The following is a 24,745-nucleotide window of genomic DNA, read 5'->3' as shown; positions in this document are numbered from 1 at the left end:
AAACTCAGAGTGGGAGGTTCTGGACGTTCTGTCACTCACTAGTAATTATTAACTGTTCTAGTCTCTAGGATTACTTCCCTTGCAGGCCAAGCTTTCAGCTCATCCCAGCAATCTCAGTGTTCACTGTACATTAGCTTCACATCACAGCATGGAATCAGCTGCTTGGTGTGGAGAGCCCAGGTGCCTGTGCTCCTTTAAATGCTCTACATACACATTTGGTATGCAACCAGAGTTGAAAAATAGCAATCCATTTATTCTATGATAATGTTTAAAAACTTTCCATTTCCAGCCACAGAAAGCTCTGGATGATTTCAGCTATGACAAAATGGCTATAGAACAGACTTGATTCTTGGACCACTTCCCATAACTTGCTACCAGTCAGTGACTAGCCACACAAACTTAGCCCTCTGTAAATGAATCCCACAACTTCTATGTCAGCTTCAAACAGAGGTCTTGTTTCTTTGGGGGTACATTCAAAACCATCAGGCCCAGGATAACCCACAGGCCTCTGAGGGCCTTAAAGCCTTTGCCTAAGATTAAAGGGTAACAAAGAACAACTAACTCTCAACTAAGAATTACAAAACATGAAGTGGATGACTTTGAAAGTTCACCTTTTATTCAGCTACTTGCTGAGTACCAATCATGCACCATGAACCCACGGAGCTTGGGTTACACCAATGAACAAAACGCACATGAATTTCTGCCTACAAAGAACTTACTTTCTACTGTAGAGACTGGAGGGAATAGATAGATCATAGTAAAAGAGTAAATTATAAACTGTGTTAGAAGATAAGGATACCACAAGTATATCAGAGTATATTAGAAAAAAGGAACAAAGAAGCAGAGCAAGGAACATGAGGTGGCGCTGATGGCAGTGGCTGCATTATAAAAGGGGGTTCCATGGAGAAGCCTTGGAAAAGAGACCTGAAGGAGATGAGGGAGTCAGCGATGTGGACATCCACAGCAGTGGTTCTCAAAGTTTGGCAAGTGTCACTGGAGAGCAGGCAACACTCAGACTCTGGTTTTTCTTTGTCAACTAAAAAATAAATAAATTTTTGGCCAGGTGCAGTGGCTCACACCTGTGATCCCAGCACTTTGGGAGGCCAAGGCGGGTGGATCACCTGAGGTCAGGAGTTTGAGACCAGCCTGGCCAATGCAGTGAAACCCCATCTCTATTAAAAGTACAAATATTAGCCGGGTATGGTGGCAGGTGCCTGTAATCCCAGCTACTCGGGAGGCTGAGGCAGGAGAATCGCTAGAACCTGGGAGGCGGAGATTGCAGTGAGCCAATATCGCGCCATTGTACTCCAGCCTGGGTGCCAAGAGTGAAACTCCGTCTCAATGAATCAATCAATAAAAATATTTTTTTTTAACTCAGACTCTGGCCCCATCCCAAGTTTCTGGTTCAGTAGATCTGGGGTGAGGCCCATGAATTTTCATCTCCAGCAACTTCCATGTGATAGTGATGTGCTGATCTAAGGATGGGACTTTGAGAACCCCTAATCTGCGGATGAGCAATCCATGCAAGGGGAATTACTGGGGCAGAGGCCTTCAGGCGGTGGTGGGGGAACATGTCTGACAGCACAGAACAGCAAGGAAGCCCATGTGGCTGGAGCAGAGTGAGTGACAGGGACGACAGTGAGGAAGACAGAGGGAAGAGAGGAGCTACATCAGCAGAGCCTCATAGACCATGGTGAGGAAGCTGGCTTTTAGGCTGAATGAAGCAGAGAGCCACTGGAGGGTTCTAAGGAGGGAAATATGTTCTGGCTTCATTTCAGTAGGATCACTCTGGCTGCCATGTTGAGAATTAAGACAGGAGTAGTATTGCAGAGGGAGACAGTGGGCTACGAATTAACATTATAGATAAATGTGTAAGAATGGCCCAGGGTTCAGGAGCTCCCAGGAGCAATGATCTGCTCTGACAATAGGACACTGAGAGGTGGGGCTGGGGGGAGAGTTAGAGAGGAGGAGGAAGAATGGGTTAAAGCAGTGACGAGGCAGGAGGACAACCACCAGTCACCAGGCCCAGCATACAAGGGGAGGAAAAGAAAGAAAACACAGCCACTGCTTAAAGGCTGTGGGAAAGACAGAGCCCAGGGGAGAGCCACGCTTCAGCTAGAACAGGGTCGGGAAACATTTTCGGTAAAGAGCCAGAGAGTGAACACTGAAGGCTTGCAGACCATGAGGTCTCTTTCACAGCTATTCAACCCAGCCATGGTGGCTGAAAGCAGCCAGAGACTGCACTCAAATGAATTAGTGTGCTTGTGTTCCAGTAAAATTTGACTTACAGACACTGAAATTTGAAGACAATTTCCACACGTAACAGAAAAATACTCTTTTTTTCAATGATTTAAAAATGTAAAAAACATTGTTAGCTTCAAGGCGGTATAAATACAGGCAGCAGGATATTCGGGCCTGTGGGCTGTCCTTTGCTGACCCCTGTTCTAAAGCTTTGTTCTGGAAGCACAATTAAGTTACCTATAAAGAAACTATGGTTCTTTGGAGGTGAGCCTTTAGCTTTGTTAACAGGGAACAGGGCAACCTTTAGTCTAGAATTAATTTTGACTCACTAGTGAGGCGATACCTTTCTGAGGACATTACCCAATGCCCCATGTCTGAAGAGGATTTTCTACTCTAAGTGGTTCGAACATGAACTATTCCTGGCTTTATGAGAGGACTGACACTCCCGAGACTGTCCCGCCTGCTCATTGCTAACTCAACCTCCATCTCAGGTGGTGGTTTCTCACATGCATGTACCTGTCAGTACTCAGCTGAAGATTCCAGAGGAAACCTCCATAAACTTCTAGCTTGGTTCTGGGTGCGGGTCTCCTCTCCATGTGGTTTTCTTGAATCCTGCCTTGCAATTCTAGCTGCCTTGATTTCTCAGAATTCTCAAAGGCCCCTCAACCGAGGGGGGCCATGGGCTGTGTGGGCTCCCTCTCCACAGGCAGTGGCCTCTCTCCAGCAGTCAGCTGGGGCAAGCGCCAGGCTCACCGTGTTTGACTCCCTGCTCTCTGGACTCACTGACCTATGCTGCTTGTCTCATACCAATGTCTCATACAGTTGTTTCATAGATTTTGTCTAATGTTTAAGGTGCTTAAGGTATAAAGCTGGTGCTTTTTGCTCCATCTTGGCCAAAAGTCTCACATTAGCATTCAAAAATCAATTCATTTTATTGCTTTGACAGATTAAATGAGGAAACTTTATTATCTCAATAGATGCTGGAAGAGTACTTGATAAAATTAAGTATCTAAGATATTTAACATGAAAGATAAAAATGGTTAGCAAACTGGGAATAGAAAGGAACTTCCTTAATCTGATAAAGGGTATCTATAAAAAAAGAAAACACATTAAATACAAGAATGAAGCAATGAAGACTTTCTCTCTAAATCAGAAATAAGAAAGACGATGGGGACTCCTGTTATTGCTACTTCTACTCAACCATGTACTGAGGTCCTAGCCAGTGCTCTAAGTAAAATGAAGGATTGTAAGGATAAGTATTTGAAGAGAGAAAACAAAACTTGCACTATTTGCATTGGCCATGACTAAATCTATAGAAAATTTGAAAGAATTCATGGAAAGAAAGTTAGAATAATTAATAATAATTTAATTAGGTTGCTGATTCAGCATTGATATAAAAAGTCAATTATATGTCCATCTACTAAATCAGACAGAAAATGAAATTTTAAGAGATATTATTTAGAATAGCATAAAAATTAAGATAACTGGGAATATATCCAGCAAAAGACAGGATATTCTAGAGAAAACTATAAAACTTCATTGAAAGATATTGAAGCCCTAAACAAATGAAGAGATACACCCCGTTCATATGCGAGAGGAGTCAATATTGTAGAAATGTCATTTCTCTCCAAATTGATCTATGGGTACAATGCAGTGAGATCAATATTATAACATTTCTATATGGAATTTAATAAACATTCTAAAATATTCATAGAACTCAAATGAGCTAAGAATAGCCAGGAGACTGTTTTAAAAAAAGAAAAACATGGAACTTATTATAAAACTGTAATAATTAAGAGAAGCAGAGTATTAAGTATGAGAAAATGGAACAGCAATAGAAGAAAGAGACTAGAAACATTTACATGTATATAGACATGATGTACGGCAGAGGTCTATTGAAGATCAGTGGGGGGAAATGGAGATTTCAATAAATGGTGCTTGGACAACTGGCACCAACTTTCTATTTGGAAAGAACATAAAATTGGAGCTTTACCTCCATCATTCACAAAACTCACTTATAAGTGGGGGTATTTCCTTTTTAAAGAAAAATGGAACTATGTTGCAAATCTTTTCACCTCTTTTTCCCATGTCAATAGATAGAAAAAATACATCTATAATAGACATGATTTTTAATAAATGTACCAAAATTTATTCAGTCTGATTAGTTCATTGCAAATATTTTACTATTATAAATACAGTGAGCATAGTTGTATAAGAGATCCTAATTTTCACACATTCTACACTTCTACAGCTTCTTTCATACACCGAATGTACTGGTTTTAATAAGTGAACATTTTGAGCTATTACACGGCAGCTACATTGCCTTTAATGTATTGCATTTGCTTTTATTTTTATAAAGAATTGTGCAAAAAAGAAATGAATTTGCTACTACTAGTGATAAGCAGCACAGTATCATATACTTTTATAATAGGCACAAAGATAAAAAGCACTTGGCATTGTGAGTGTGGCTAATCTTGATCACCATCACATACTCACTGAACTCAATCCATTCACTGGTACTCAGTCATCAGAGAAAAGAACAATGGTAAAGAACATGAACAAAATACTCGAAATACATATTATTAAAGACCTGGTATAAAGGAGATGTATAATTAGAAATTTTATCTTTCTCTTTTAAATTCCTCTGGAACAGAATTTTTTTTTTTTTTTTTTTTAGCATTCATATATCTACTTTCACCAGTGTTTTTCAGATTTCCATTATGTACAAAAGGACTGCCTACATTATATATTCATCAGATTATTTCAGTAGGATAAATTCTTAGAAATACACCTAATAGGGCCAAAGGTATGCATATATTTTAGACACTTCATAGATACTATACCCAGTTGCTGAGATAGGATGTTCCAATTTATATTCCCATCACAAACACACACCACCAAGCTTTTAATCTATAACATGCTTTTTAGTCATGACAATTCAATGTTACTATTTTAATTTGCATTTCTTTGCCAAAGTCACTGTTTCCTTACCTACAAAATGCAGATAAAGATATTTACCTATAAGGATTACATAATATTATGTAAAATTCTTAGGACAGTGCCTAGCATGTAGTAAATAGCAAATATAAGCTATTTTTTCAAATGCTTATTTCTTTTATGAATTTTCTATTCTTACCCCTTGCTCACTTTTTATATTAGTCCTTTGCCCATTTCTTATTGCTTTATCCTAAGAGCTTGTTACAAGAAAAGTGAATTCCTGGTCTATCACATGATAATACTTTTCCCAATATGTCATTTAAAAGTTTAGAATGTCTTTTTAAATAAAAAGACAAATGCATCAGTATGATTTTTGCCTTAAATGTCATGCTTAGAAAGGCCTTGTCCTCCTTAAGTTTATACTGATAATCACTTAGATTTTACCCTAATACTTTTTTTAACTTCAAACTTCTAAGTTCAGGGGTACATACACAGGATGTGCAGCCTTGTTACATAGGTATAAACGTGCCGTTTACCCTAATACTTGAATCATTTTATTATTTTACATTTAGTTCTTTAATCAAACTAGAATTTTTTTATAGGATGAAGGGAGCTATGTTTTCTAAATGTTTTGCAATGGACATGTATTATTTTCATAATTAGAAAACAACTCAATACTCTGAATATTAATATTAGAATCAAACTTATCATTCTATTAATATTGGAATCAAACTTTTCACGACATTCCAACTCCATCTGCTAATTTTCAGACTGGCCTAGACAACTGTGAACAGACTAATTTGCATAAAAGCTGAATGTAATTAGTCCACAGTTAACAATTACTTTCCTATTGGTATTCTCATTAATATAAATTACCAAGGTTTTCTCTATACCAGGGTCAGTAAACTTTTTCTGTAAGTGACCAGATAATAAACATTTTAGGCTTTGGGCCATACAATCTGTCACAACTACTCAGCTCTCCCCCGTAGCACAAAGGCAGCCACAGACAATGTATTTGTGAATGAATATGGCTGTGCTTCAATAAAACTTTATTTATGGATACTGAAACTTGAATTTTACATATTTTTCTGTTCACAAAAATTATTCTTCTTTTGATTTTCTTTGCATCATTTAAAATTAGAAGATTCTTGGCTTCTGGGCTATACAAAACAGGTGGCAGACCAGTTTGCCAATGCCTGCTTTATTTCAATACTTTCGGGTGTATTTTCTATAGCAGGACCACCCAATAGAACCTTCTGCACTGACAGACAGGCTGCATACCTGTGATTTCCAATATGGTGGCTACTAGCCACATATGGCTGTTGGGCACTTGAAATGTGGTGAGTGTGACTTAGGAACTAAGTTTTACATTTTATTTAATTCTAATTAATTTAAATTTAACTAACCACATGTGGCTAATAGCTACCATATGGGATAGTGCATACCTATAGATTGGGCCTAAATAAATCACATGTAGATATAGATACAGATGTATGTGTGTGGGTATTTTTCTCCTGAGGATCTAATTTGACATATTTAGTACAGTCACAAAAATTGTGGATATTTACTCAAGTAAAAATTTCACAATTTTTTTCCCCGTGACAAATGGGAATAGTTAATTTGCATTTCTAAAGCCCTCTTGCCCTAGGTTCTCTAAATGCCAATTAAGCAATGAGCAGAACATGTGATCAGAGCCCCAGAAGCATTTATGCCACTCCTGCAGGTGGCAGCTTCTCCTCATTGCTGTTATTCCTTAAAGGCACACCACATCCTCTTTCCCCTGACCCTGCCCTCTCTATCTCCACAGGGTAAAAATAAAAATAACTGAATTAGTGGGAGCATTCTATAGCTGTTGTCACTTTTCTTAGGTACCAAATGCTTTTCTAATAAAAAAGCACACTTACTGTCGGGTCAAGCTGATTGTTCCGTGTTGTGATGGACAGTTCAATGGTGGACAGCTGCACATCTTTCCAGACCTCTGGGCTCACCTCTTGGGAAAGGGCTGTGGGAATCCATTAGATACAGGTCAGTTTCTTCCATTAACATTTAACCACCCACCACAGATGGCTAGCTGCTAGCTGCTAGCTGCTCAGCTCAGTTGCTCAAGCCTTTCTGCTGACTCTTTGCCTTCATTTTATTTATTTCATGCTTCTTATACATAGAGGTAAAAATGGCATCTCTGTGCCTAAAACATCACTACCAAAAGCAGTCACATTAACAGAAAGATTGTGCACAGAGACTGCTATGCCCACTGATGGCACATTGCTTGGGCATGCTCTGGTGGCACACAGAAGGATCAATTCAGTGATTCCTGAAAGGCTTCTCCTGCTCTAGTTAAGTCCCTAAAACTGATTTTGGAGGTCTACTTTAGGGCACTCCTAAACTGACCAGGGCCCTCCAATCCTCAGTTGCCACATTGCTCACCATCCTGTGGTTGTGCCCAGTAGGATGCAAGCCTTCGTAATATTCTCCTGTACAAAGAAGGTCTTTGTACAGGGGTCTCCTCTGGTTCGCTGGGAGGTCTCTCTGTAGGTCCCGTGTATGAGATAGAGGCTTGATGAGTCTGAGGCCACTCCTTTTAATGTGGAGAGAGAAAATTTTCTTATGCATATACAATTCCACTCTGGGAGTTTCTCTCAGTAAAGGTTATTTATTTGTCTCTTTATACCTGCTAGAAAGTGAATTAATAATCTCTCACTAGATGGAATGCTAATTTGGAGCATGGAATCCTCAAGCATTCTTTTCCTCTTAAAGCTAGATCTTAAAAACCATGAATTCAGCAAGTACTGCCTCCACTGCTCCCCCTAAAATGGACTAACCACCACCATTTACACTTGTCCAAAAAGAGGGTGAATGAACACAGGGTCATCCGTAATAAATTCATCTTTGGCTTACAGATGTTGATGCAAAATGAAACTGAGGAAATCCAGTTGCATCAAGTACCTACCTCACTTCTGGAATCTTATTCCACACACAGGACAGAATGGTTTAGCCCAGGCTCACAATCCAGCCCAAGGCTTCTCACTTTTGCTTCAAATCCCATCACCCTCACACTCTAATTTTTTTTTTTTTTTTGTCTTCTGCATCCTGGCATCCCAAGTCCAGTGTCATCCTGGATCACATCCTGACCACATGAATAATTAAAACCATACCCTAGCCTCTCAGCCCTTGACATCACCTCCAGTTCACCACATCCACCCATTTCCACGGCCACATCCTGGCCCCTAATGTCACCCAGAACTATTTCACTTTGGAAATCTAAAACTCTGTGATCCTACCCTCTAATCACATCCCATATTCTTCTGGTTGATTCTTTTGTGCCCATTGTGTTTCTTAGGGTGAAATGCTTCCTGTTCTCAAGTTTCCAGGTGGTGAATTACAAAACAGTAGCAACACTGGCTTCTCTCACTCCACCACTTACTCCTCCCCAAGTCTAGAAGGACCAATGCATGGATCCAGCCCCTTCCTTTCTCTCTGACAGCAGCTGTCCTTGTCTCAAACGTTCACTGCTTCTTCTAATTTTCATGTGGTGAAAATTAGCTTCTTGTGGTGGTCTCTGCCCTGAAGGAGCTGTTTCAATGGATACGTTCAGTTCACAGTATTAGGAGATCAGATAGAGACCACGTATCTGTGCTCTGTCCTCCACTCCTGCTGACATTTATAAAGCTGACGTTTTGATCTTCATCTGCCTAGTTCCTACATTTGTTTTCATACCTTGGTTCAAACTAAAAAGAGGAAGAGAGGGGTTTTATTGTGGTCCTCTGAAGACCTAACTGCTGCAAGTTTTCAATCACATTGAGGATTCTACTCCCTGACCACTCATTTTCCCTCAGTGCCAAACTGATAGTCAATTACTTTCAATCGCTTTCTTTTTCCACTTACTCCAGGCTCTCCTGTGTCTTTATTCTTCTACAATATGTCCTAGAAAGCCCCAATTCTGGATCAGCCTTGTCACTAAGTTCCTGCACTCTTACATCATGGCTCAGTATTACTAGCGGAGAAAATGATACTCCTGCTGAGTATTAATACAGGGAAAAGCAGTCACCCAAAGGAGCATTCGTGTCTACAAATCGTTAGCCTCAGGTCTTCAATGCTACTTGATAATCCTAAGCCTCCTCCCTCCATTCATCTTTCTTCAGAATCCCCCATACCACTACCCACCGCCTTTCTGACAGGATGATGGCTTCCTATACTTCAGTGAGAATATCAGAGACATCAGTGAGAATACCTTAACTTTCTCTAATCTCATTTTCATCTGGACCTACCCTTTACTCCTCTCCTGTATCAATGAAAAAAGGGGTCCCTTCTCCTGTCCAGGGACAATCCAGGATTCTGGATCCCACACCCTTCTACCTGCTCTTGGATTTTGCCAATTCAGTCATGCTTTCTGTCTCCCTTCTCCTCACCTCCTCACATTCTTTTTCTTCAGTCTAGAAACACATGGATATTCTCCACTTTTAAAAACTCCATATTGATCCCATGTTTCTCTCAGCTTTTGCCTTCCCTATCTCCATCTCGTCAAAGTCAGGTTTCTTGAAGGAGTAGCCTGTCCTTGCCATCTCCACTTCTTTACATCACTTTTATGTCTCGACTTTCTTCAACCAGGCTTCAGCCACCACACTTTGGAGGCTGCCCAGCTTTTGGAGGCTGCCAAATTTGATGGATACTCTCTTGTCTGTATATTTAAAGTCTTTGCTTTTGCTTCTTGAAACTCTTACTTTTCTCTTGAAATTCTCTCTTCTATTGGCTTCTACGTTGGTATTCTCTCCTGCATTTTCTCTTAGCACTTCTCAGTCATTTTTGGTAGTTCTTTAAATGTTTATGTCCCTTAGGGATATTCCTGGCCATCTGTACTGAATGGTAATTTCACCCAACCCATGATTTCAACACCGCTCTCACACTTATGACATTTGAATCTGTTTCTGTAGTCCAGACCTCTCTGCTGAATTCCAGACCTAAATCACAATTGTATCTTTGCTTGTCTGTACCACAGGTATGTTAACTCTACATAGATTAAACTGAAAATTTCATCTCTCTTCACAAACTTGATTTACTCTTTACTCTAGTATTATCAACATCAGTGGAAAACTCCAATTACCAAACTCTAGTCCCTCATACCAGAAATCTGATAATCCTATATTCCTCTGACTTTTGAGGTTCTAACTTAACAGTTCTTTAATCCGTCTTCTACTGTCAATACTCACTGTTACCTCCTTAGTCTATATGTTACTTCCCACCTACTTTAACAATCTTCTATCAAATGTCCTTGACTTGAGCTACCTACATCCTGTTTTTCTGTTTAGAAAAAAACAATTTTTCTAAAATGCAAATCTGCTCATGTCATGCCTCTGCTTAAGACTCAATAACTCCCCATTGCTTTAAGGATAAAAGTCAAATTGCACATCAAACCCCGCCATAACCTGCCCTTACCTAACCCACTGGCTTCACTTCCTGCCATTTTACTGCATTAATCATAATTAAGGGCCATGTCACACCACTGTGACTTCACACAGCCTTTAAATGTTTCAAAATTTAGTGTAAGTGTCACCTCCCCTGGGAAGATTTCCTGACCCTCATTAGATTGAGATGCCCCTCCTCTCTGCTCCTGTCTTAGTCTTTCTATCTGTCTCTCACAGCACTGGCCTAACTGCTGATTTGCTTACACTTCCCTCCCAGCATATGAATACTTCTACTGAGGGCAGGAAACCTGTCTCATTTGACTTTGTATCCCAAGCATATATCAACAACTGTTTGCTGAATAAATGGTGGAAATAGTTTATATTCCATTTAAATATGTAGCTACTCTGTTTCTTCCTAAATGCACTCAGAACTCCACCAATGAAATTATTCCCTCGAGGAATAACTGATTTTACTAATCCAGTTTGCCCTTGGTATATAAAGACCTTGCCCTGCCAAGTTCATTTTTAAAATTATATACATTTACTTCTAGTAGTCTAGTGATTTTAGGGTTTTACATTTAATTTTTTAATCCAGCCAGAATTTTTTTAAAAGGTAAAGGAAGCTATGTTTTCCACAAGTTTAAAAGGTAAAGGAAGCTGTTTCCACATGTATTACTTTTATAATTAGAAAAACACTCAATAACTCTGAATATTAACATTAGAACCAAACTTCTCACTACATTCCAACCCCATCTGCCAGTTTTCAGACTGGCCAGCCAAACTGTGACTATACCATTTTGATTTGCATAAAAGCTGAATATAGTCTGTAGTCCACAGTTAAAGATGACTTTTCTATTAGCATTTTCACTAATAAAAGTTGTTAGGCTTTTCTCTATGCCAGTATTTTCTATTGTATCATATAGAGTAGCACTGCCCAACAAAACTTTTTCTGATAATGGAAATGTTCCATACCTATGCTCTCCAATACAGTCACCACCACCCATACTTAGCTAGTATAGTTTGAAACCTACTGATATAAACACAAACCTGTACAATTAGATATTACATATTCAGATGCAAATCTTCAATTCATTTCCAGGTACTAACATAGACAAGCATACAAATAATCGGTGGGACATAGGGCATTATGTTCAAGGTCTGTCTGGCAAGAGAGTGAAATAATAGCAAAGGGAATTAGAATGCTAACGAGAGATTAAATATGGGTTTGGAAGTAGAGGGAATGAGTTGGTAGATGACAGGTGACTGCTTATCAAAACAGGAATGCTTTTTGCATTTATACTTAATCAAACATGCCCTGTTTTAGTGTTGAAGCATGCCACATTCATCTGTAGCAAGGAATTTAAAAAATATACCAAATATATGCATTACAGAGAAACAACAAAATAACACAGCAAGTATCTACATTGTAAATCACATTTACCTTAAGAGTGCTGAAAAAGTGGGCTGCTTTGATTTTTAGAGGCCCAAGATACCAGTACCTGTGAAAAGACCAAGATAAAAATCTGATAAGAATATCAAAAGAACTATCATGTGATAGATACCATTCATGGCAGACAATACATTAGAATTACATCTCTGCTATGAGTGGCTATTCTGGTAGCTAGGAGGTTATGGCTTAGTATAAAAGAGTATTTTAAATCCCCATTTCGATGCCTTGTCAAGTTATACATAATTAGTTAGTTATACAGTAAAGATTCTTGCAATTTATGAGAGATATATAACCAGGCTCCCTGAGTCACTAAATTCACAACAGCCTTTAAACACATCCTTTAAGCCATAGAATACAGTTCGGTATACAGTTGTCCCTCAGTCCAAAGTCTGCAGATGTTCAAGTCCCTGATAGAAAATGGCATATGTGCACATAATCTATGTACATTCTCTTGTATATTTTAAATCAACTCTACATTGCTTATAACACTTAATATGATGCCTACACATCACTTCATTTGCACGGATTCAACACAGTACTCGGTGTGCTGCCAATTCCAGTTTTGCTTTTTGGAATTTTGTGGAATTTTTTTTTCCCTAAATATTTTCTCTCTGCATTTGTTTACATCTATGGATACAACGGGTCAAGTGTACATTCAAAAGGGCTATGAGTAAAGGATGATGCAGCCACACGAAGATGCAAACACTGCATGCTCTGATGTGCTGATCCCAAGATAAATGACTAGATCCTGTACACCATGTCCTCTCACACAAGCAAACGCACATATGCACACTCAATTAAAATGTGCAAACCAGCATAATTTCACGTGACTCATGTTATACAGCTTCAAAATGGCAAATGTTAAATCTGGGAATAACGATAATCTATTGCTTATTGCTAAATACATAAAAGCTACTGGAGAGAGGAAGACACCTAATCGGAATTAGAAAATGGCATAAAGTAGATTCTTCTCTTAAAACTTACCTCTGTTAACAAATCACTCAACATTAACTGCTCTCTATTGATTCTGATCATATACATTTATTTAGCATCCACTATGAATGTGGAGGAAACAGAAGAAATATAAAGTATAAATTTCCCACTTTGGGAGCTTATGATTTGAGAAAATAAGACCCAAATAAGTAAAAGCAAACAATGAATGACTATATAGAAAAGCATAAACTGATCACTGCTTATTGGTAAGGGGAATAAAAAAGAGACAAAAAATAATTAAGGGCCTAAAATCATTGGAGCAGCCATGCTTATAAAATGAATGGCACAGAATAAAGTCAGGGTACAAAACTTAGAGTATGGGAAACAGGATAACAGCCAGAGAAAGAGGGAAAAGCTTAGAAGTAAAGATGCATAATTTCATAATTAGGGGTGATGACAGAGTAAGTTGGGCCTGGAATAACAGACAAAGAGCTTAGATATAATCCAAGAGGGAATGCAGAAACATTCTAAATTATTATTCAGGTTGATATTGTGCTCCTACTAATGAGGCCCTGATCATCTGATTTTTTGTTGTTTTTTTTTTTTAATTTCCTTTATAGTTTGCTTCTTTCCCTAGTTAGCCAAGTAGAAGGTCATCTCAACTCAGGCAGTTACGTTCTACATATTCCTCAGTTTCCTTCATCTCTACCAATAGTACATTTTGCCACTGTCTTTGTAGTCTTCTATAGCCAGCTAGGAAATGATTTCTCATATCTCTACCATTTCTTTCTTAATACAAAGAGCAACTCAGTGGATGGGCCTAGCCAAGGCAGCATGTAATGACAATCAGAATTTTAAAATTCTTTGTTCAGAAACCAATCAAGATATGGGGCAAGTATATAAAGTAGCCCTGAAAGTGTTGACCTGTGCTGTGCTTTACTGTTGCTTAACACATTTTGGAAAGCAATTTGTCCTAACCAGACTTTTTTAGGGAAAGCTAAGCAGTTTCTCTTGGTGAGCTGCTGGATTTGAGATTTCAGATCAAACACAAGGTAATTTGTGGAACCCCATAATCATGGCACACTTGCAAATAAAAAGATGTGAAATACTTCAGAATGCAACATGTAATATAATATGGTAATGTCTCTCTTTTGACATTGCACTGTCAGGAATCTCATTAGCAAGAATAATAAAGTGAAACAAGTGAGAGAAATTTCTGTTAAAAAAAAAAAAAAAAGCATGGCAGGCTGGCCTATCAAGTGAAAGAGCAATTTCTTGAGAGCTATGTGTGAGAGCAGTCACAATTCATTTAAACTATACTCAAACTGTAAGCCCTCGATTTTAAGAAAAGGTAAAGAGAAAATAACACCCACCAGGTATGAAGCAAATCTCACATGGTGTCCCCTTTAGTCTTGCTCAGCAAGCCCTTGCCTAACTTTACCTCTCCACAGCAGATGGAACACGACACATCCTCTCTCCAATCCAATCCATTGCACACAATGGATTCTCCAAAAATAAGTCAATTCCCATGAAAAGCCAGTGCTGGCCCTCTCATCAGCTCCTCAACAGGCCTGTTTCTCCCACCTCATGGCACAGCCAGGCGCCGCCTTTCTTCCTCCTCTAAGAGCAGCGGCCTGTGGTCTCCCAATCTGCGAGGCCTTCACAAACATACCTCTCAGGAAAAGTCATCCGACTGCAACAGCTCGGTAAGGCTGTAGCCCAGGCAGTCCCTTCCACTTGGTAGCCAGCTAAGCAGCTGCAGAATGACAGGCAATCCAGTTCTCCCTACAGCCTAGCTTGAGCCTAACCTATGCTCAAATATTGTGCCTAAAAATAGAGACATACCCTTCTCCTCTTCAGCTACTGCCCAGCTAGTGCTGAGGAAGCTGCAACCTTCCCCAGCCTTTCTGCATATAGGACATAAACCTCTACCTGATTGTTCGTACCTCCATTATTCACACATAATTCAACCTCAAGGCCCACCAAATTTATTCCCAGAAGATCTCTGTAACCTGAAAGGCAGGGACAGAATAAGATTTTTTTAAAAAAACATCACACATCAATATAGTAATCCTTTACTTGCTAACTTTGACGCCAGCATCTCTGAACGATCCCCATCGAAGGCCGGTCATTGCAAACACAGGCTGTTCCTTTTCACCCTGGAAGTTAAACATATTTCATTTAAATTCATGATTACAATCAGTCACTTGGAACTCTTTACATGTGAGCACTCAGCAAATGTTCATGGCCTACTTTTCATCAAACCAAAATTCTAAACAGTCTGCTCAAACATTAAAGACATTAACCCTGTGAGGGCTCAGTAAAAATACTTGAATAAGCCACACTGTAAATGAAGGGAAGTTTTACACATCAGGTTTCATGAATCTGCTGGCAGGGGAACATACTGTCATACTTTGGACTGTAAATTTGGGAGTATTATGTTACTTCTTGAACCAATCAGTAGTCAGGTCAGCTAGAATTTCTTTCCTGTACTTGTCCAAGGCAAAGATAACTTAAGCCTGCATTTTCCTTAAGGATCAAGAGCTCTCAAGTCAGATCAGAATCCTGGTACTCTAGAATGTTTCACCTGAATATCTGAAAATACAGTCAAATATGTGTTAGAAAAAGTCAAAATAAAAAGTGACTTGGAGTTAGTCCAATGTTTTATGGCCAAATACTGCATATTATAATCAGTGAATTTCTAATAAATCAGTGAATTAAGCAACATATAGAAAAAATACACAATACAGCCAATGTCCCTAAGAGTTTATACTCCACCCTGAATCTTCCTTAAAAATTATCAATAATCTAGGTACCAGGATTCTAAATAGAATTTTTCCTGTAGCTCAGAATTTCATCTAAAGTCTAACAGCTGAAAATTGACAGGCACCCAGTGCCCCCACACTCTAAAGAGAGCCACCAAATGCTACAGAAGACTCCACAGAAGTTGCTAAAAGCGGGCAGAACCAGCTTGATTCCCACCACAGCCAGTGCAAGCAAAAGAGTAGCAACTGGAGGTAAATCCTTGGCAGTGCAAGTCGCTGCCAAGAGAAAGCAGGCTGTCTTCTCCGCAAGGGAAAGAGTGCTTCCCCCAACGCCACTTTCACCCCGTTTCCACTATGCCAAAAGCAAATCATTTGCTTTGGAATGACTAGGAGAATCAAAGAGATTTCTAGGAGAATCAAACACAATAGAAGAAGCCTGCAAGGGAAGGACGCTGGCCTCTCATCCCTTTGTCGAGGATCTGCAGGTGCAGTAGACTTGCATTTTCACTCTCTGTACCTGCTTTAGCAAGGGACAAGGGAACCACAGAGAAATGGCAGAGAAAAAAGGAGAACGTGCAGCAACTCACTGGCTGGTACAGCAAGGACATATTAGTTTTCTGGGTGCCTAGTGGATACTGTGGAAGATAACAGGCCTTTGAGTCATCTTGACAGTATCCCATCTAAGAGCCTAGCCCAGGGATGATAGTATCCAAGCAGTCAGAAGCTGTGGAGAGAGCGAAGCTTGGATGCTCTCCACAGGAAGCTGAAAAAGGTGGAGCTAGAACAGGTCTCTAACATCAGAAAACTATGTATGCCATGGGGAGGAATCCCAAAGAATTCACACATGAACCCATAAGACAGCCAGCACAGGGGCATCAGCAACCAAGAGGGAATGGTAATGAAAAAGATTTTTCTCTAATCATTCCTTTATGTACCAACAATAAAGTAGCTAGAAACAGTAGGAAGCAGAGAGAGTGGGATGAAAAAACAGCCCAAAGACATTGAGGGGAAGGAGGACTTTTTTATTTTGCTTTTTTTTTTTTTTGACAGAATCTCACTCTGTTCCCCAGGCTGGAGTACAGTGGGGTGATCTCGGCTCACTGCAACCTCCGCCTCCCAGGTTCAAGTGATTCTCCTGCCCCAGCCTCCTGAGTAGCTGGGATTACAGGTGCACGCCACCACGCCTGGCTAATTTTTGTATTCTTTTAGTAGAGACGGGGTTTCACCCTGTTGACCAGGATGGTCTCCAACTCCTGACCTCAGATGATCCCCTGCCTCAGCCTCCCAAAGTGCTGGGCTTACAGGTGTGAACCACCATGCCCAGGATTGCTTACTAATATGAGGAGGTGATGGAGGATATCAATGATACAGTAACATTTGAACAGAGACCTGAAGTACATGAGAAATCCATATGAGGCCAGAGAGGTCACAGGGACTGGACTGTGTTTGGCCTTGAAGGGCTTTGAATGACTTCGGTGTTAGTCAGAGATGGGAAGCTGTTGATGGGCTCTGGGCAGAGAAGTGACATGCTCTAACTCCTGACCACACACTGGCTGTTGTGCTGACAACAGATTGTAGGGAGGCAAGGGGAGAGGGAATGATAAGAGTTAGAGGACTCCTGGAATGACCCAGACAAAAGATGAAGGCAGCTGGGACCAGAGTGGTAAGAACAGAGGCAAGAAGAAATGCTTGATTTTTGATATATTTTGAAGATAGAACCAACATGACTTCCTGCCTGAATGGGGGAGTCAAAAGATGACTCTAGAATTTTGGGGTGAAATAAGTGATGATTTTATCAAAGTATAAGTGATCATTTAAAGACTGTATTATTTCTTAGGAATGTTACATGCTGACCATTAAAGATTTATAAAATGGTATAATAACGTAAACCAATTGTTTTGAAGTGAGAATCCTCACAGAATACCTAAGTGATCCCAGGCAAGTCACTTAACTTTTGAACATTAGCTTCTACCTCTGAAAACAAGGTCATCTTTTGCTTAATACTAAAACAACCTTCTCTACATTATCTTCTGTGAGTGTATAAAGGGGCTATCACCACTGTATCCTCACCTGCTAGCAGTGAGTGGCCAACAGTAAATAAAATTTATAATAAATAAATACATAAAATTTTAAAATTACTTAAATATGATTAAATATATCATAAAATGAGGTGACAGAATAACCTCATTAAGCTTTTACGTGAGCCAAAAATATCCCTACCCTCAATAGAATTTCACAAACGTCACCTCTCATGTATCTGAAGACAGATATGTTTTCACTCATCCACTCAGTATTGATGGAACCCCTACTCAGCCAAGCATGGTGCTGGGAATTGCAGACACACAGGTGAACACACTAACATACTCCCTGCCTCGAAGTGCTTACATTCCCTCCCTAGCCTTTATGCTCTCCAAGCTAAACGTCTAGTCTTTCCGTTGTTCCGCCATGATTTTACAGCGTCATTATCTTGTTTACCCAGCCCCCTCTGTTGTAAGTGTCCCTCTTAATTCTGTCATCTAGAACTGAATCTAAATATTGTCTGAATTAAATCCCACTTAATGCCTTCACCTTAACAAAATTGCTAAGTAAGTATAATAGTGTGGTAAGTTTCCATATACCAGGCTTCTGATTTATACTGAGATACCTATTGAGTATCATGGAAGTAGGTACAACCGCTCAATGGGTGGGGGGAGCTAAGGAGATGGATGGTCAAGGAAAATATAAATTTTAAAACAAAACATAAATTATTATTTTTAATTGATAAATCACACTTGTATATGTTTATGGGGTACAATGTGATTGACATGTGTATGCAATGTGGGATGATTAAATCAAGCTAATTAAATATTCATCACCTCATTTACTTATCCTTTTTTGTGGTGAGACATTTGAAGTTTATTCTCTTGGTTATGTTTAAATGTACATTATTATCAACTATAGTCACCCTGCTGTGCAATAGATCTCAAAACTTATTCCTTCTATCTAACTGCAAACTTTGCACTATTTGGCCAGCAATTAAAAAACAAGGTACCTAGATTAGAGGAGGTTGGAAAGAACTGGAAAGAAGGCAAAGGAGAAAAGAAAGTGATTCTGGTCTAAGGGAGAGAAATAACAGTATATATCTATAGCATCATTTCCCCAAATGTTTCATAACATGTTAACAAGTGTTATGTCTGAGGAGGATGCTTCTGCTGCTGCTGATGATAGAAGATTCCATGGTGAAATAAATTGGAAAATACCAAACTTATTTGGTTTGAAGCAAGTTATGTTTACTGCAGTTCTTCTTCGAGTCTTTACTATGTTAATGTACATTACACATTTCCAAAGGAGGAGGCACAATATACAGCTTTCCTAAGTTGTCAACTGTGCAACCCTTCTTTGGGAGGACATTCTTGTATAATTAATATTTCTTGGTAAATGCTGTTCTAAAGCATGCAGTGTGGGGAAGAAGTGCTAAGTACTGAGGGTTGCCGACTGATCCTCTAACCCTGTTTTCTCTTTCTTCATCTTGGGGGAAGCATTTTTAGGAACATTCCGTTAGAATTAAATAAAAAACCTTGTGACCCCAAAGTTCCACTGATGTGCAGTGCTGTGTCCTAGCAAAAGGTGAGAATGGCTCTGGCTAACAGGAAATGGGCAAGCAAGGCAGAATATGTGTGAGCAGATCTAGAGAATAATTAGTATTCCAGATGGGCAGAGGACTGTCAGGATTCAGAAGAGGCCTGAGGACCAGCCATGGAGAGACTAGTCCCTGTTGGGGTACACATGAACAGAGAAAAAGTAAGCAAGGTCAGATGGACAAAGCAGAAGCCAATAATAGACAAAGTCCCACTATATCTTAACCCACTAAAGATCTGGGTAGGCAGTCAAATTTTGAGATGGTTGGGTCAGTAAACAAAGACAAAAAGAAAAACAAGCACACAGGCAGATCTTCACAGCCAAGGAGATGTGTTGCCCCAATTCACAGACTTCTCTAGAAAGAGTAAATCCCTGGGAGAAAATGGCTTAGGGTTTATGGAAGAAAATAATGGAGTGAGCAGGTTGGAATAAATGCTTAAAGAACACCGAAAAGAAAGCAAGTCCTATAAACTAGATAGATGTCTAATCTGGAAATTTCAGGGATCCTAGATAAAGAAAGTAGAAGGTGTTCTAAAGGAATTCTGAAGCAGCTTCAAGCATCATCTTAAGAGAATGATCAAGGCCAGGGTCTAAAAAGGAGGAGTCCATGTAATTAGCCAGGAATGGCAAGCAGGGAAAAGGGAAAGGTTCTAAGTCCCCACGAACTCCCCTCTATGCCTCATTTGGTTCTGGGTTGGGAGGGTCTTAAGAATCTAGTTGAAAAAACAAAAAGAAAAAGCTAGAAAGAATTCTATAAACCTTCCCAGTAACTACTTTAAAGTCAAGTATCAGGCATTATAGATGTCTATATGGGAAAAACTGCCCTTCAAAAATCATGGAATGGTGCCAAGTATGACGCCACCTGGACGAAGCGTTAAGTGGAAAAACCAATGGACTATGAGAAAGGAAATCTCAATTCTAGTTACATCTCCAGCACAACTCGTCATAATCAAAGGATTCTTTTTTCCCTAACCTGTCAAAGGAGGATATGAATCTCACCTCAACTTCCTCACTGAGCAGGAGATTCAAGTGAAATGTGAACACAGATTGAACAATCTAAAAGCTAAATAGAAGGCATTATTGTTTCCAAGAACTATTTCTTTTATCTTTGGAGAATCGTCAGACATATGTTTGATAGGGTTGGATTGTTCTTTGAAAGAAGAAAAATGTGGTATCAGGCTTTAGCTGTAACGCTTATAGTACAAGGCTTTGTCTATGATCTTTTTCCCCATATTCTGAAATTAATTTTCAGAAAATAAGGAAAAAAGAGAAAATGTATCCAACTTAGTTGGGTTCCTCAGAAACCAGAGTAGAGACTGTTGTACCACATTTTCTAGAAACTGATTTTCAGAGTCTTCTTTCTGGGTTGTGTCATCAATACACAGTAAATTTGATACTGGTTTCATCAATTCACAAAATCAGTATATTTCAAAGAAAAACATAAAGGAGATAAGAGACGTTTAAATATAAGCACAGGCCGGGCCCGGTGGCTCACGCCTGTAATCCCAGCACTTTGGGAGGCTGAGGTGGGTGTATCACGAGGCCAGGAGTTCAAGACAAGCCTGACCAATATGGTGAAACCCTGTCTCTACTAAAAATACAAAAATTAGCTGGGTGTGGTGGTACACACCTGTAGTCCCAGTTACTCAGGAGGCTGAGGCAGGAGAATGGCTTGAACCTGGGAGGTGGAGGTTGCAGTGAGCCAAGACTGTACCACTGCACTTCAGCCTGAGTTACAGGGTGAGACTCCATCTCAATCAATCAATCAATCAATCAATAAAAGCACAGCAAGAATTTCCAGTTAAATCTCAGATACTCTGGGATGGATTATTTCTAACACATATATAAGAAAGAATAAATCACTCAGTTATGAAGAGATGTATCCTGATCCACCTCCTTTGGTAATAACAGTATTTTAAATAATATCTCCATAGATAACAATCTGTAGTACCTTTCCTAGGCTGAAATTTCAGCGTAGCCATCCCATGTTGTGAAAACAAGTTAGCTTTATTATATGCTAAAAGATCAACTGCAATTTAAATCACTTTTATCATGATCAGTGAGGTCATGGTGACGAGTCCAGACATCAGAGCACGAGAAGAAAAGAAAATAAAAGGCAAGCTCATGGGTTCGCCAATTGTAAATATACTTATAGCAAGCTCTATGTGACTAACAGCAACTTTTTAGGATTGAAGTTTGGAATCATGACACAGTGAGGACCCTTCATTCATAAATATCAGGGAACCTGAATGAATATAAGATGTTCATCCTGAATGTAGCTGGTACATTTTCAGGCCAAATCTAAGAACATGGGGCTCACCGTTTATAGGGTTATTTAACTTTGCGGCTCTGCCCTCCTAGGAATTTGCTCTTTCCAGAAAAAAAATAAGAGTTTAGATGAAAAAGGAGTCACTATGTAACTACTATCCAAGTGAGAATAACTGTTTTCTAAGAATTAAATTTTTTTTTAATAGAGAACGCTGATAAGAATTGACAATAGCTACTGGACCTTCTTACCCTCAAAGTTATTTTGGAAAGTGTCAAACCAAAACAAATTTTAAACAGTACAATGAACACCATTTATACCTTTCACCCAGATTCACCAGCTGCCAACATTTCCTCCACATTAGCCTTATCTGTGTGTATATGTTCTCCAGTGATGTTAAATTTGCTAATAAGTTGCAGACCCATGACCCTTTACCACTACATATTTCATCATGCAGCTCCTAAGAACAAGAACACACACAGACATAACCACAACACCACTGTCCCTCTCAAGAAATCTAACATCAATACATAATATTTAAGATATAGTTTATACTAAAATTTCTCTAATTGTTCCAGTAATGCCCTTTATGGATTGCCATTGTTTCTCATTTTTCCAATTCAGGCTCTTGTACTGCAGTTAATTATTTCTTTAGTATTCCTTAATCCTGAACAGACTGTCTAACTTCTTTTGGATTTCATGACATTGCCATTTTTTGATGAGTCCAATTTTTGTTTTTAGAATTTGGATTTGTCTAATTATTCATGATTATATTCAGTTAGTTAAATACATAGGTGATGTTATATCCTTCTCAATATATCACATCAGGAGGCAGACGACATCAGTGTATCCATTATTCGCGATGCTAAGTTTGATCACTCGGTTAAAGTAACATATGCTAGATTTCTCCACTATCAAAGTCTATTTTCCCTTTTAAATTATTAAGTAATCTGAGATACTTTGAGACTGTGGACTTTGTTTACCAACAATCTTTTATCCAATGGTTTTAGTATTCATTGATGATCTCTACTTCAATCAATTATTACACAGGTGACTTTTAAAATGGAGATTTTCTGTCATTCCTTCTGCGTTTACAAACTGGCAATCCTGAAATATCACTGGAAACTCATGGATTCTTCATTTTTAAGGCATTATGATTCATCAGCATTATTGTTCTTTGTAATATTCAAAGAGTCCCAAAATTGGCGAGTAGGACACCTGAAGGCTACATCTTTTGTGATATCTCCATTAGCTTTTGAGTACTTTCCTGCCTTGTTATTGCCCTATGAAAGCCATCCCTTCACAGAGCCTTGGTTATTTTTATTGAGAATGGTATTGAAAGCCACCTTCTAGGTGCCAAATATGATCACTGCTATTAGGTATCATTGCTTCTAAGTCTTTTTAAAAAATATATGTCTAATATAATTCATCAGTTCATGTATAAATCAGTAAGAAAACATTACACAATTAATAAGAAAAATGGGAAATTCTATTCCCACCTAGCATGTAGGAAAGTACAAAGAACACTGTCCCACCCTAAAAATGAGAAAAAGCCAGATACTCTACAAAATCATAACTTTAAAAAAGCTTATCAGAGAGCTAAGATTGCAAGATGACCAACTAACATGAATTCAAAAAAAGACAAGCTACTCTAATAGGGTGATGAGATATGAGAACAGTTTCACCTTTGGCAGGGCATGAGAGGAAGAGGTGGCCACCATACACACAGGTAAAAATCACTATCCTAAATATTTTATATTTGTTTATATTTATTAACTCTTTTAATATTCAAGACAACCATATGAGGTAGATGAACTACTTGTGGACCAAGGGTCATAAATAGATGAACTACAGCCTGGGCAACAAAGTGAGACCCCATCTATACAAAAAAATCTTTGTAAAAAATTAGACAGGCATGGTGGTGTGGGTCTGTAGTCCTAGCTACTTAGGAGGCTGAAGCAGGAAGATCCCTTGAGCCCAGGAGTTTGAGGTTGCAATGAGCTATGATCGTGCCACTGCACTCCAGCCTCGGTGACAGAGTGAGATCCTGTCTCAAAAAAATAAATAAAATAAAGGAACTAAAAATAGCAATACAATTATACTGAGCGTAGATAGAGAGCAATTCTTATATATCTCACAGATGTTGCAGGTTCGGTTCCAGACCACTGCAATAAAGTGAGTATCGCAATAAAATGAGTCACAGGAACTTTTTGGTTTTCCAGTGCATATAAAAGTTATGTTTATATTATACTAGTCTATTGAGTGTGCAACAGCATTACGTCAAAAAAAGCATGTACCTTAACTTAAAAAAATGCTAACATTAAATGCTAAACTTAAAAATGCTAACAATTATCTGAGCTTTCAGCAAGTCCTAATCTTTTTGCTGTGGAAGGTCTTGCCTCTATGTTGATGGCTGCTGACTGATCAGGGTGGTGATTGCTGAAGGTTGGGGTGGATGGGACAATTTCTTAAAGTAAGACAGCAATGAAGTTTGCAATATCGGACTCATCCTTTCATGAAAGATTTATCTGCAAGATATATGCAGTTTGATAGCATGTGACTTACAGCAGAAATTCTCCCAAAGTTGGAGTCAGTCTTCTCAATCCCTGCCAATGCTTTGTCAACTAAGTTTACATAATATTTTAAATCCTTTTTTTGTCATTTCAACAAGGTTCATGGCATCATCATCACAAGTATATTCCATCTCAAGAAATCACTTTCTTTGCCCATCCATAAGAAACAACTCTTAATTCAAATTTTACAAGATTGCAGCATTTCAATCACATCTTCAGGTTCCACTTCTAATTCCAGTTCTCTTGTTATTTCTACTACATCTGCAGTTCCTTTCTCCACTGAAATCTTGAACCCCTTAAAGTCATCCATGAGGGTCGGAATCAACTTCTTTCAAACTTCTGTTAACACTGTTATTTTGACCTCCTCCCATGAATCATCAGTGTTTGTAATGGCATCTAGAATGGTGAATCGTTTCCAGAAGGTTTTCAATTATTTTGCCCAGATAAATCAGATGAATCACTATCTATGACATGCCTGTCTAACTTTTTACAAAGTTTTTTTTTATAGATGGGGTCTCACTTTGTTGCCAAGACTGTAGTTCATCTATTGATGACCTTTGGTC

General features: G+C 38.9%; 1 protein-coding gene across 1 annotated transcript in view; it reads right to left on the bottom strand.

Moving 5' to 3' along the window:
• AGK (acylglycerol kinase) overlaps positions 1-24,745 on the bottom strand; it is a 101,955-nt gene that overhangs the window by 5,215 nt on the left and 71,995 nt on the right. The window contains exons 10-13 of the mRNA XM_007983186.3: positions 15,040-15,119; positions 12,019-12,076; positions 7,603-7,753; positions 7,083-7,180 (exon numbers count right to left, since the gene is read on the bottom strand). Coding sequence (XP_007981377.2) covers positions 7,083-7,180; positions 7,603-7,753; positions 12,019-12,076; positions 15,040-15,119 — 387 coding nt within the window. The remainder of the gene's footprint in view (positions 1-7,082; positions 7,181-7,602; positions 7,754-12,018; positions 12,077-15,039; positions 15,120-24,745) is intronic.

The sequence above is a fragment of the Chlorocebus sabaeus genome, chromosome 21 (genome assembly GCF_047675955.1).
Source record: "Chlorocebus sabaeus isolate Y175 chromosome 21, mChlSab1.0.hap1, whole genome shotgun sequence".
In the NCBI taxonomy this organism is placed as follows: domain Eukaryota; kingdom Metazoa; phylum Chordata; class Mammalia; order Primates; family Cercopithecidae; genus Chlorocebus; species Chlorocebus sabaeus.
This window is presented reverse-complemented; position numbering and strand designations above follow the sequence as displayed.